Source organism: Mustela erminea, chromosome 2 (assembly GCF_009829155.1).
Source record: "Mustela erminea isolate mMusErm1 chromosome 2, mMusErm1.Pri, whole genome shotgun sequence".
Classification (NCBI taxonomy): Eukaryota; Metazoa; Chordata; class Mammalia; order Carnivora; family Mustelidae; genus Mustela; species Mustela erminea.
In genome coordinates, this window is record NC_045615.1 from 165,536,652 (window position 1) to 165,550,084 (window position 13,433).

The window sequence follows — 13,433 nt, forward strand, 5'->3', positions numbered from 1 at the left end:
CCCAACCTCATGACTTATTTGATAACTCTAAGTTTATACCTCTTACTCCCCCTCACAAATCTTGCCCATTTCACTAACATCTATTTTGAGGCATAAGGAAACAGAGGCGCAGTTGCGATACCTTGCTCAAGGTCACATATGCAGTTAAAAGTGAGCCAGGATTTTAATCCAGCTCGAGTCCGTCCTCAGCCATCACGCTATGCTATCTCTCATGGTAATACACGCTCCCCACAGAGGGTGCTTCAGCACTCAAAGGAAAGGAAATCGATAAACAATCAAATGCTGAAGGAAAAGACTGACAAGGACCGTCAGTGTGCACTGGATTCGACAAATAGGGAACGCTTCTCCTCTTTTCCTCTGCTTTTTATTTTTCCATAGAAATTGTCACCATTTGACACACTGTATGTTTTCTTGTTTATCTGCGTATTGTCTGCTCACTTTCACTAAAATACAGGTCTGATGAAGGCAGGGTTATTTTTCTGTGTGTTACGCACTGCTATATCCTTAGCACTAAAAACAATGCCTGGTACAAAGTAAGTACTCACTAAAATTTTTTTAAAATGAATGATTCTAAAGTGCCACGACCTGTCTAGATACCATTGCTATCAAAATTTTAAAAATAATTTTAATATTTGACCCTTATAATAACTTTTCCATAAATAAGCTATTGCAATATATAACTTAGTAAGTTATTGCAATAGTGTATCTATAAATAGGAAAGAAGACATTCAGAACAAATACCGAAAGACCATCCAACGTTGCAAAGAGCTCTTTGAGTGACTACTTGCATTTGCTGCTCTACTGGTCCGACCAAGGTGAGACTGACGGCGGCAGCAACAATTGCGTATTGAGCGCTCCGTGCGAAGCAAGTGCTGACTGCTTTACACTAACTCATACGATCCCCCCAGCAATCCCCTCAAGGTGGTACCATTATCCCCATTTAGCAGATGAAGAAAAAGAGGTTGAGTCACATGCCTACACATGCACAGCTGGTAGTGAACATGGGATGTCCCGATGTTAATCTCCTTCATATTCTCAGCTCTGCTCATCTACCCATTTTTCCAACCAAAATTCCTCAATTTGCTTTAGAAATAAAAATCCAAGGAAGAAAGCTTAAGTATCTTACCCAAGGGTGCATCGTCTAGCTAGTGATAAAACGAAGTCTTTCACAGGCCTCCTGAGGATAAATCAGTTAGGGACCACATTTGAAAAAAATACTTACTGCTAGTGTAGAGGATTTTTGCTAGGGTCATTTCCAGGATAGCCCCACGGCTCCCTTCACCAATCATGTGCAACTTTGAGATTTAAAAACAGAAGGGAGGAAAAAAAGTAAATTTGCATATAATGCCTATATAGAGCATGCATGTATTTATATGAAATGAAGTAATCTTTGCTTTATAACTCTTAAGCATTTTGGATATAGCAACCAGATTACATATGCACTGTATCACTGATATTTTGGTTAATGAGGTTTGGGGGCAACATCCTGACATATCTAGAATTCATAAATACCATTATAAAATTGAATACATGCAGACATTTATTCACTCTTCAAAAAACACTTGACATAAAACTGAATTTAAGATTACCAAGCAAGCATAAATGTATTCATCTGTATAATCTATCTATTAAAACAAGTTACTTATTTTCATAGAGGTACTAAGGAGATACACATGATAATGTTAGTATAATAAAAATGTTGATAAAGTATAAAAACAGTTACCAACCTCATCTACAACAACCAGACCCAGACTGCCAATCCTTCCAGTTTCAATCAAGGAGTTTACCAGACTATGTCCTTTTTCGATAGTGGCAATATATAGAGATTTTTTTTCCCTTCTTTTAATTGGAGGAAATTTTCCTTTGCTTCCAGCATATTCTTCAACAAAGAAGCCCAGTTCTATACCAAAACTTGACAAACCTGAAATCTAGAATATTAGTTAAAATAAACATACAAAAAAAAAATCTGAAAATTAAGAACTCAATTACCAAGTGCTCATGTTGATTTTTTAAAAAATCTAAAATACTATGTAATACCAATAAATGAGAACAAGGTCACAGATAAGACATCTATATCTAAGAAATGTCATAATTAGTATGTATGGCTCTTTGCAAAAGGAATGTAACTTTTAAACTACATAATCAATGTGGGAATAAATTTCAACTGTCTCCTCGGATTAAAAAAAAAACAAAACCCAGAATCATTCACTTACTTTGATAATAACTGGTTACTTTCTGCTTGAAAAGGCAGGCTGAATATCAATATATTAAATATCAGTATTAAAATGGAATTTACTCTGCCAGCTTAGAAAAAAGAATAAAATTCTTGTTGTGATTAGTATTAGAAGCGATTTTCGGCAGGTCCTGCGCTTGCTTTTGCACACCCTAAGAATATCCTTCAACAATATTCTTCACCTCTTCTCTAAGTCAATCAAAGTCTTGAAATTTACGCTACTTTTTATATTTTAATGTGAAAATGTCAGCAATGTTGTTTGTTAAAAGACAGTCACACCTTTTCTTGGACAATTGCCACATACGGTAGGATCATTAGAACATCTCTTCGCCGGCAAAGCAGCTCTTGCAGCATTAAAATTTCCGCCACAAGGGTTTTTCCACCACTCGTTGGCAAGGAATAGATTAAGTTTTTTCTTTCTTGCACAGAATTCAATGTTAAGCAAGTATGTTGCCATTCTGTGGAGTTAAAAAAAAAAAAAAAAGGCATTTTTTTCCCCTTCTACAATTCATTCTCAAGAAAGTTTCCTAGGAAGGAAAACTCAAATCCTACTCTGAGGATCCATCTTCTCATAACGATAAGTGTAATTATACATCAACATTAAGTGTAAGCATCCCCAGTGCACCGGGGACACAGCCAGTTAGAGTCTAATTCTAACAGTGGGTCACTAAGCCATCTATTTGCCAGATGCACACTTAGGTCTAAGATTCCAACAGTGGCCTGGGACATAATCTGAGACATAAGAAGAGCTAAAGGACAGTACGAGGATCTGTGTGAAATTTTAGGCTTTCCTCTTTTGTTCTGCAAGGAGATCATGTAAGCTTCCTTTCCTCTTCTACACAAACATCCTAGAGAAAAAGGGGGAGGAAGAAAAAAACATCTATGAGGTTTTATACACATTAAGAAAGACTATTCACCTGGCTCTTGTGGGGAGCTGAACTCTGGTCTGAATGCCATTTTGAAGTGTTAAGAATATTTAAAACATAAAAGGCTAGGACTGGGTCCCTGGCTGACTCAGTCAATAGAGCATGAGACTACTGATTTCAGGGTTGTAAGATCTCTACACGTTGGGTATAGAGATGACTTAAAATCTTCTTTTTTTCTTTTTTTGAAGATTTTATTTATTTGAGAGAGAGAGAGAGCACAAGCAGGGAGGGGCAGGGAGAAGCAGACTCCCTGCCGAGCTGGGAGCCTAATATGGGGCTTGATCATAGGACCCTGAGATTATGACCTGAGCCCAAGGTAGACGCTTAACCACCTGAGCCACCCAAAATGGCTTTTATTTTTATACCCCCCAAATAAAAATCTTTAAAATACAAAAGACTAAGATTATTAACTGGCCCATCTAGGAGTTCCACAATTTAGCAAGGTGGAATTCATAAAAAGGATATCAGACCCAAAACATAGTGTGAAATCTAGTGTAACTACTCTGTAGGCTAATCAGACAATGTGGATCATCGAAAGTCTTCAAAACGCACGTTAGTATTTCACCACTAGAAAAACGGGCAAAAGATAGGATGACATTTCACAGCAGAGAGAAATGCACGAAAAGATGCTCCACTGTTACTTACGGGGTTGGCAAAATAAAGACACAAAGTACAAGTAACTACTACCAACAAAAAACACAAAAGCTTCACACATGGAAAATCCAGAGCTAACTTGATTGGCGACAGACATTCTCAGAGTGGTCGATGAGAGCATAAAATACTATAATCTTTTTCGAAAGCAAACAGGATCAAAAATAAAGCTGCAGGGTGCCTGGGTGGCTCAGTGGGTTAAGCCGCTGCCTTCGGCTCAGGTCATGATCTCAGAGTCCTGGGATCGAGTCCCGCATCGGGCTCTCTGCTCAGCAGGGAGCCTGCTTCCCTCTCTCTCTCTCTGCCTGCCTCTCCATCTACTTGTGATTTCTCTCTGTCAAATAAATAAATAAAATCTTTAAAAAAAAAAAACAACTGCACACCATCTTTGAGCTAGCAGTATTACTTCTAGGTCTCTACACCTACAGAAATAAAAGCAAGGACATAGAAAGATTGTGTGCAAGAATGTTCATCACAGCAGTGTTTGTATGTAACAAAGAGCCTCCAGGGGGTTGAATGAATTATTGCACAATTGTATCGTTCTTTGCAGCTTGAAAACAGGTGGTTGACTGCTCAATGTACAGTTAAGTAAAAGATCATGAATGTGAATTGGATTGTATAAACCCAATTATATACAGATATTAGAAACAAATATATAATAGAAAAGTTAGATTTGAATGTATTATGTTTTCCAAAAAAAAAATTAAAAAAATGACTAATAGGATGTATTACAAAGGTATTAAAAAGGTATGTCTGCGGGACGCCTGGGTGGCTCAGTTGGTTAAGCGGCTTGCTTCTGCTCATGTCATGATCCCAGGGCTCTGGGATCTAGTCCCCCATCCAGCTCCTTGCTCAGCGGGGAGCCTGTTTCTCTCTCTGCCTCTTCCTGCCTGTGCTCGCTTGCGTGTGCTCTAACAAATAAAAAAAAAAATCTAAAAAAAAAGCCAACAACAACAAAAAGTTACGTCTGAATGACAGCCAAGTGACATTAATTTCTTATATTTTGGTGATTCCCAAATATTTACAAATGATTTTTTTTCATTTTAAATATTTCAAAAATACTTTAATACTTAAGCTTAATATTAAATATTTATATATTAAAAATATTTCAGACTGGTATCATCCATTATCTATGGAACTTCAGATGTCTATAAGAAAATACAACTTGAGGGGCGCCTGGGTGGCTCAGTGGGTTAAAGCCTCTGCCTTTGGCTCAGGTCACGATCCCTGGGTCCTGGGATCGAACCCCCGCATGGGGCTCTCTGCTCGGTGGGGAGCCTGGTTCCCTTCCTCTCTCTCTGCTGGCCTCTCTGCCTGCTTGTGATCCCTGTCAAATAAATAAAATCTAAAAAAAAAAAAGAAAAGAAAAAATACAACTTGACCATTTCTGTATTTTTTCCAACTCTAATTTTTAAAGACTACAATGACCAAAATAGCAAATATTTGGTAATATCACTTATCTTCACACGTTGAAAAAAGATATTGATTCTGAACATTTATATAATACATTAACCATGCAACTCTATAATAAAAATAACAGAATAAGAAAAAGTATAAAAAGTATAAAAGTATAACAGTATAAAAAAAGTAAAAAAAGTATAACAGTATAAAAAAAGTAACAGTATAAGATTGAGGTTCTCAAGCTCAGTGGTTCTCAAACTTCTGGCACATCAGAATCCCCTGGAGGGCTCGTTAAAACCAATTGGCAGGTCACAACCCGTGATTCAGGAGGCCTAGAGAGCCTGAGAACGCCTATTTCGACAAGTTTCCGGTGATGCTGATGCTGGGGTCCAGGCACTATACTTTGAGAACGACTGCTTTAGCGTAATCAAAGGTGGCACACACGCTTGATTTTTAAATCGGTCATGTCATCAAGCCAGATTTATAAGTAAAAAGAGATTTAAAGACCTGTTATTTACGGAAGTTCTTACTTAGAAGCTGCCAATATAGTTACAGACAGTCATTACCACCGTTTAATTTGGCATGTCCTTGATGCAGAACATAACTTAAAAACAATCATTACTGGTATTACTATTCCTTTTTAAGAGTTCAGGAACTGAGACTCAGAGTGCAAAAGCTGTGTTTCAGTACAGGGCCTGAATTCCTAACTAGCTGATGACCCCCAGCAGTTGAGAACCGACCAGAGTGTACCAGGCACAGAACTAATTCTATAAGAAAAAGCTGAGTTAGACAGAGCCCTGTCCTCAGGGGATTCAGTCTGGGAGGAGATGCAGCTTAAACAAAGAACAAGGTACTAGGAGAAAAGCAGAGGGAAGAAAGTTAACACCTATTTCAAGGGCAATACACACCTTTAGTTCCTTAACTGCAAACCTCGCAATTCAGAATTTATTAGACTCTTGTAGTCTTACATTACTTTGTTTCCTGTAGTTCTACTTTTCCACCCGCTTGTCTTGTCCCCGAGATGAGAACCATGTTTTCACATGGTTCCTAAGGCACTAACACAGGAGTTTCGGAAATACTGATGAAGGATCTAACCAGCCAACAGGCTCATCTTTGAGGATGCCAGCAACCGTCCCTTCTTTGTCTAAAATGACACACAGTGAAGATATATGCAAGGACCCAGGATTTTTGAGAAACATTACAATATATATTGTTACTAATACTACCTCTTGCACTTAATTCTTAACTTCTGCTATCTTTAAAGATATTTAGTTTTAACCAATGGTATCACTAACATTGACATTTTCACTCAAGCCATGAATGGTCAAAGGAAGTTCCAAGTTTTTGTACAGAAGACAGAGTCAGCCAAGGAGACACACCAGCTAAGAAAACTGAGAAGCAGCTAGACAGAGAAAAAACCAGGCGCATAATGTCAGAAAGCCAAGAAACAGGTGTTTCAAGGGTCTGGTCAATTGTGTCATGTAAGCTAACTGAGAAGTCAGGCAAGTGAGAACTGAAAATACCAGTGGATTTAAGACAGCCTTGTCCTTGCATCTTAAATGAGAGCACAGAACCCCAAGTGGGCTGGGAATTATTTGAGGTGAGGAAGGGAGACAGCAATGACAACAGATTTGAGAAATGTGACCAAGAAGGGAAGGAAAGAGGTTCCGTAGCAGGCTGTTAGGGATGGAAGGTTCAGAGGACCGATAGTTTTATTTCTTAAGATGAGATCTAGAACCGCAGAAGCATCTGATCTCTATTGACTTGCACTAGTATTATGGTAATAATGGTAATTTTTTTTCATTTCAGCAAAAAGCATTTACCATATAATTTTTCAATTCCCTTGAACTGAACATAAAGGTCTCTCACTTTGCTGGGTAATGAATAAAAAGGACCAAGATCATCTGATGATGACTCCATTGTTTTCTTAGCAACACTAATTTCTTCGGATAGGAGAGTCTCTTTGAGCTGTTTAGTTCTAGAAAACACTGGTGTTTGGGCCCTGGCATTTCCAGTCATGGCACTTTTTAGATGTTCTTTAAGGCTCTTTCTCCTATTTTCTTCTGATCCCCTTCTGACTTCTGAAGAGGCATCATCAGGTTGCTGGTGCTGTTCTACGCTATTCCGGGGGAATTCCTCATTCGGAGTGTCGAGAGAGGATGCCTCCCAGCCCCTCTCTTCAGGACGCTGGTTGCCCACACCAGCGGGCGAGTTCTCCACGTTTCCAAAGTAGAGCGCCTGTGAAGAAGGCACGTCCTCCAAAGTGCCCCGCTGGGCAGAGGCATCCTCACGCCTGCTGCGGCTCCTCACGGGCTCGTCCGTCTCCCACTCCGCGAAGCCGCCCGCAGCAGTGGCGCCGCCTTCCCCACGAAGACCTTCGGTGCCGAGCCCTGCGGCGTGTTTTCCGCGTTCACAATCCTGCATACACTGTCGTCCCGCGTCGTCAACGTGAGCCAGAAAAGAATTTTCGGCAAAGCTGTCATAGTCGCCGAACATGTCCTCGTCGCTGTCGTTACTCTGCAAAGAAAACGAGGTCTGCGGTCAGTGCGGCTCGTTCCGGACAGACGCGGCGGCCGGGAGCCGTCCAGGCGCGCGAGTCCCTAAGCCGGGTCGGCGGCGGAACGGAGGTCACCGGCTCCGCTCCAGGATGAAGACGCGCGGGGCCAGGGCGTGGACGGGGTCTGCGCCCCCGCGCTCCCCGCAGGCCCCCGCGCTCCCCGCCGCCCCGCGCTCCCCGCACGCCCGCCGCCGCCCCGCGCTCCCCGCAGGCCCCCGCGCTCCCCGCCGCCCCGCGCTCCCCGCAAGCCCCGGCGCACGGAGACCGGCCGCAGGAGACTGCTCCCGGAGTCCGGACCGCCAGGGCCCGCACCGCAAGGCCCGCACCGCGCCCGCGACGGTCTCCTCGGCGGGAGACGGGAACGTGGAGGGAAACGGACGGCGAGCGGCGAAGGACACGCGGTCTCGGGTCCCCCCCGGTCCGCGGCCGTCCCGCCCCGCGCGCTGCACGCACGACCCCGGGCTCCACCCTGGACACCGACACGGAAAGCCACGGCGCGGCCCCGCGAGCCAGAGCTCCCGGCGACGCCGGAGTCGAGGCCGACGAGGGCCGCGGACCCCGGGCGCGACCTCGGGGTCTCTGCGCGCGCCCGAGCCGGCCTGCGGGCTCCTCCCGGGGGCGCGCCCCGACGCCTGCGTCCCCCCCCACGCGGGCAACCAGCCGGGCGCCCGCGGAGTCCGGCGCGGCGCGGGCGGTACCTGGAGCGGCTGCGCCTCCGCGGTCCGCCTCCGCCGGCTCCCGGCCCCCGGCTCCTCCGCCCGCTCCTGCCGGGGCTCCCCTGGGCTCGGCCGGGCCCTTTTGCGGACAGACACCCGCCGGCGGAGGCGGGACCCGCCCTCATCCATGGCCGGGGCCGAGGACCATGGCCGAACCCCGCCCCGCGGGGCCCGAGCAAGGGGAGCGCGGGGCCGCGCTCGCCGCTCCAGCCGCCTCGGGCCACAGGCCAATCGCGCGGGCTCTCAGGCCGGAAGCGGAAGCACGAGCGTAGGGACCCGCCTTTCCCTTGTCCAGTCAGAGGCGTCCCGGGCTCGCGGCCGGGAGCGTCGGAGCGGGAAGGGGCTGCGCAGGCGCGTCGGACAGCGGACGGGCTCCGTTCGCCCGCGGAACCTTTGAACCGAGTCCTCGGGCCAACCGGGGAAGAGCCGCGGCGGGACTCGTCAGGACGGCCGGGAGAGAGCAGCGGAAGAGGAGGGGCGACATGGCGGCCCTGGGCGCCGCTCGCGGTGGTCCGGGGGCGAAGCCGTGGACGCACCTCGTGAAGGCGGCTCTGGGCCTCACGGGCCGCGGGACCCGCTCGGGTACGACTTCCGGGTCCCAGGCCGTTCCGTGGCCGTCGCCGCCGCGCTCCCTGGGTGCGGGGGTGGTCCTGTGGGCCGGGGGACGCCGGCTCTTCGCGGGAGGAGCTTCCCCGAGAGGGTCGGGGTCCGCCGCGGGTCCTGACGCGCGTTTCACTCTGTTTCTGGAAGACGCGGCTCGGCGGGGCGGGCGCGGGGCGGGGCGGGCGCGGGGTGACGGGACGCGGGGAGACGGGACGCGGGCTCCCCGCGGAGAGCCGGACACCGGGCCCCGAGCCGCGGCGCCCCGGGTTGCGTTTCCGGGTGAGAAGCGGCGTCTGAGCCGACCTGGAGAGCGGGGCGCCTGCCGGGACGTCCGGGCCCAGGAGGAGCCGCTGCGGGATTTGGAGAGACGCCCCCGGCCCCGCGCCCCCGGCCGGGTCGCGGGCTCGCGCGGCGCCTGGGTCGCTCGTCTTCGGAACCTTCCGAGTCGCGTCGCCGCCGGGACCGGTGCCGTCCCGCGAAGGGGACAGGGATGTCCCCGAGTCCTCCCTCCCTTTCCCACGCGCGGAAGGAACGACCGCGTGGCTCTCGAGCAGCGGCAGGGACTGACTTGCCTCCAGCTCCAGGCGCAGCCGGCAAGGACGGGACATGTCCGGAGGCCCGGGTAGTGCACTGCGGGCGCCGGAGTCCGGGACGCGGGCCCGAGCGGGACGGGGGCTCTGGCGTCTCCCCTCGCCGCCGATCTTCGCCGCCAGTGGCTGCTCCTCGGAGGCCCCCGCCGGCTGCAGTGACGCACGACCCGCCTGGGGCTCTCCAGGCTCTGTCCTCGCAGCCGCTCCCCCTGCGGGGCGCGCGGGCGAAGCGGACCGTCCCCGCTGGGAGGCGCGCGGGGAGCCCCCGCCGCAGGGGCCGCGCAGCCGACGCTGTGCGTCCGGGGGTCCCTCCTGCCGGCTTGCCCGACCCCGGCCCTCACCGCGCAGAGGGAGAGGCGGTCTCGGGAAGGGGGCGGGCGGCGGGGCGCGACGGGCCCGTGGGTGTCCGGCCTCGCGCTGCGGCTCGCCCGGAGGCGTCCGTCCGCGCGCGGGGCTGGCACGACGCGGGTCTTCGCGCCGTGTCCCCGGGTCAGCCGCCGTGAGGCCGGCGCCGGCCGTAGCTGCGGCGGACCGCGGACTTGGTGTCGTCTGTGATTGCAGTGCCCTGGAGAGGCTGTTGGCGGGGCCCGCGGGTGGCCGGCCACGACGACCTGGTAAGACCTTCCCGCTTCCTTCTTAAGGCGTCGGCGGCTGCGGCCCGGGTCTTGCACTGTAGCTCTCGGGGCGGAGTCCGGTGATGAAGGGGTTCGTGGGTTTGCGGTTGAGAACGGTGATTTGTTGGCGAAGCTCGTCGTAAGAGTCCCAGAGTCCTAGCCGAGCGCGCCAGGAGACCCCACAGTTCCCTTCTTAGGGCCCAGATCGACGGCTCCGCTCCGGGGATTCGAGGAGAGACTGGGGGGGCGCACAGGGCACTGCGGAGTCCGCCCGCTGCTCGGCCGCCTTCGCCGGCCTCTCCGCTGCCGGGGGCGGGCTCGGGGGTTCCGGCGCAGGAAGCGTCGCGGTGGGAGTCTGTCCTGGGACACGGGACCGTCTCTTTTAGCCCGGACGTGTGTCCTGATGGGTTTCAAGCGCTGGCATCGGGCTTGGCCAGGGTGAGTTTTCGTGCAGAGGGTACGGGACGCGCGCCCGAGCGCACAAAGCCTGAGCGCGGGCAGAGCAGGGGAGTCCTCGCTGCGCGGGAGCCGCGTCCGTCCGACTAGGAAGGGCTGCGGAGCTGGCACGCGCGGCTCTTCAGTCCTGGACCGCCCTCCTCGGCAGCTAGTGCCCAGCCTGGTTCAGGGGAGTAGAGGGGAGTACTAGAGCTCTTTTCTAGGGTCGAATGAAATGTGGGCCCCGGGGTGGGGGTGGGGGGGCACAGTCTCAGTCATTGGAAAATCTGCATCCACCCGAGGGGCTTACGGACTTGCCACTCCGGATTGAGAGTCTAGATCTGGACCACAACAGTTACCCTCCCACAAACCTTTGTTTTCCCCAAGGACTGTATTTTTATCTCAGAATCCTCCTTAGCCAAAGCAGAGCACTTGGACCCAATATGTACGCACACACCGAAATCTGGAAAATGGCGACTCCTTTTCAGATACACGGATTTTTCTTATATAAGCCAAGCTGTTGTGTTTTTTCTTTTTCATATAAGAAGGGTACAGCTAATCCTTTAGATAGATTTAAATGTGGTAACGTTAAGATTTAATCTTTTTAAGTTTAATGCATGAAACTGTATTATCAGATCTTTTTCCTTTCCTTTATCTTAGCCCGTTCCAATGGAAAACCCTTATAAGGAGCCTCTTAAAAAATGCATCTTGTGTGGAAAACGTGTAGATTATAAGAACATACAGGTGAGATACGGTTTTACTTTGCTACATTTGATTTTAGGAGTTGCTCCTTTGTTGGTTATAATTGAGGAGGATCAAGTTAGTTTTATAACAGGCTTTGTGTAGAGGCACCTGTTTTAGTAGCTTCATAATTTCAAATCTGATTTTCTATGTATAAGGCGTCTCTGTTCTATTCTAATGAGAGCCCTTTGGCTCTCCCTCATCCGCTGTTACTTCGGGTCAGTGTTCTCTTGTCTTCCCTGGAGGTCACCAACAGCTCACGGTGCAGTGATTCTTAGTTGGTCGAGTTGAATAGTTCGAAAAATCTCCTCTGGTGAATTTGGACTCCATACTAATAACACTGCCAGTGTAACTGCTTCAGATGTAATTTTATCTGTTGTCCAGGGCTCAGCAGATTAAAAGTGGCAAATGTAGGGGAGAGGATGATGCCAGAGGGAGGTGTACTGACAGCAGCAAAAAGTGGTAGCTACCTTAGATGAGAACCGAGAAGTTTACAGATGCATCTTACAGGGTTCTGCACAGTGCCAGGAATAGTGCCTGTTATTTGAAAAGTACTAAAGAATTTAAATGAATAAAACATAAATTATGGCAAGTGGCGTGATGTACCTGTACCTCTAGATCTTACTGTCGTCTGATAGAATGTGACAGCCTCTTGTGGCAGATGAAATGCTTAGTGCCTTACTACAAGCAATAGTATTGTAGGAAAGTATCTGTGGAAAAGCTCAACAGTTTTAGCTCTGAAAAAATGTGTACATTAATCTGTTTTGACACACTGGATAAAAGAAATTAACTTTAGTAATCAGTTTTTTCATTTAAAATTAATCAAAAATTTTTTTTAATGACCTATTAATAGAATGAGCATAGTTCAGTATTTTTAAGAAGTTTGTCTGAAATTTATTAAACCTTTACATAACTTGACAGTGATATATAATTTTTAAAATTTACATAAAGTTGAACAGATGTGTTGATAGAAATTTTTTTTCTTCTCCAAATAAAACGCATACAGCTTTTGTCCCAGTTTATTTCTCCATTTACTGGATGCATTTATGGAAGGCACATAACAGGTACTTTGTTTTCTATTATAGCAGCTTATTAAGAAAATTACACAAGTCTCCTTCTGTTATTTAAGAAAAATGTCAAATTTTCAAGTTGTGCTGTAAATCGCTAGATACTACAGGTCCTTTGAGAAAGCCTCTTTATAGGCCAAAAGGATTATTATTTTACATGTCTTCTTATGCTCAGAGTTAACTATAGGCAGACAACATGTAAAAAATGAGGGCTTAAGAAAATGGCATTGCTGTTTTGGGGTAGATGGGAGTCATTCCTAGACCACTTATCTAACCCAGGGCCTGCTGCCTATCGGCCACGTCACCTCCCACCTGTTTTTGTCAGTAGCTTATTTACATTGTCCTTAGGGCTGCTCTGTGAACTACGTCACAGTAATTACACAGTGGCTGTATGGCCCGCAAAGCCTATGAGATTTACTGCCTGGCGATTTACAGGTTTTCCAGCCTTTCCTTGACTGAAAATAGTTGCTATGCATTTGGAGTGTTGACATTTTTTTATGAATATGAAAGCATTTTTTTTAATAGGTCTTTGTGGGAAGAAACAGAAAGAAATCACAAAAGCAATTAAAAGAGCTCAAATAATGGGTAAGAGCACCTGAAAAACTGAATCAGGCTAATCCAAAGTTTGCTTGTTATCCTTTGTGAAGCATTTTCATTTTCTTTTACAGGGTTTATGCCAGTTACATACAAGGATCCTGCATATCTCAAAGACCCTAAAGTGTGTAACATCAAGTATCGGGAGTAAATTATATGAGCCTTATCATCAATAAACATATTTTATAATAAATGGTCATGTGATTCTAATACTGACTCAAATTATAAGATTTCATAACCTTTGGGTAGAAAATCAGCTAAATCTTTTTAAACTGAAGTATTAGGTTTTTAATTCTTCACTGAAA

General features: G+C 47.8%; 2 protein-coding genes across 25 annotated transcripts in view; one reads left to right on the forward strand and one right to left on the reverse strand.

Moving 5' to 3' along the window:
- Positions 1-8,691, reverse strand: part of HELQ (helicase, POLQ like) — a 46,425-nt gene extending 37,734 nt beyond the window's left edge. For 12 of the 24 annotated variants that reach the window (XR_004283552.1, XM_032334794.1, XM_032334796.1 and 9 more), the window contains exons 1-5: positions 8,467-8,691; positions 7,035-7,728; positions 2,513-2,691; positions 1,728-1,928; positions 1,223-1,295 (exon numbers count right to left, since the gene is read on the reverse strand). Coding sequence is in view for 16 of the 24 variants with exons in the window: in XM_032334794.1 (XP_032190685.1) it covers positions 1,223-1,295; positions 1,728-1,928; positions 2,513-2,691; positions 7,035-7,728; positions 8,467-8,613 (1,294 nt within the window). In the remaining 8 variants the exon portion in view is untranslated. The other 12 variants (XR_004283554.1, XR_004283553.1, XM_032334797.1 and 9 more) reach the window with 8 other exon arrangements.
- A 126-nt stretch (positions 8,692-8,817) lies between these two features.
- Positions 8,818-13,321, forward strand: MRPS18C (mitochondrial ribosomal protein S18C). The gene is made up of 6 exons (XM_032334827.1): positions 8,818-9,066; positions 10,239-10,291; positions 11,387-11,470; positions 12,474-12,531; positions 13,060-13,119; positions 13,203-13,321. The coding sequence occupies exons 1-6, from the start codon at positions 8,967-8,969 to the stop codon at positions 13,277-13,279; spliced, it is 432 nt and encodes a 143-aa protein (XP_032190718.1). The 5' UTR covers positions 8,818-8,966; the 3' UTR covers positions 13,280-13,321.
- Positions 13,322-13,433: the final 112 nt, after the last annotated feature.

Coding starts and splice junctions, on each gene's coding strand:
- MRPS18C (XM_032334827.1), top strand. CDS start 8,967: ATGGCGGCCCTGGGCGCCGCTCGCGGTGGTCCGGGGGCGAAGCCGTGG. Junction 9,067..10,238: donor GGGCCGCGGGACCCGCTCGG/GTACGACTTCCG, acceptor CTGTGATTGCAG/TGCCCTGGAGAGGCTGTTGG. Junction 11,471..12,473: donor TAGATTATAAGAACATACAG/GTGAGATACGGT, acceptor AAACGCATACAG/CTTTTGTCCCAGTTTATTTC.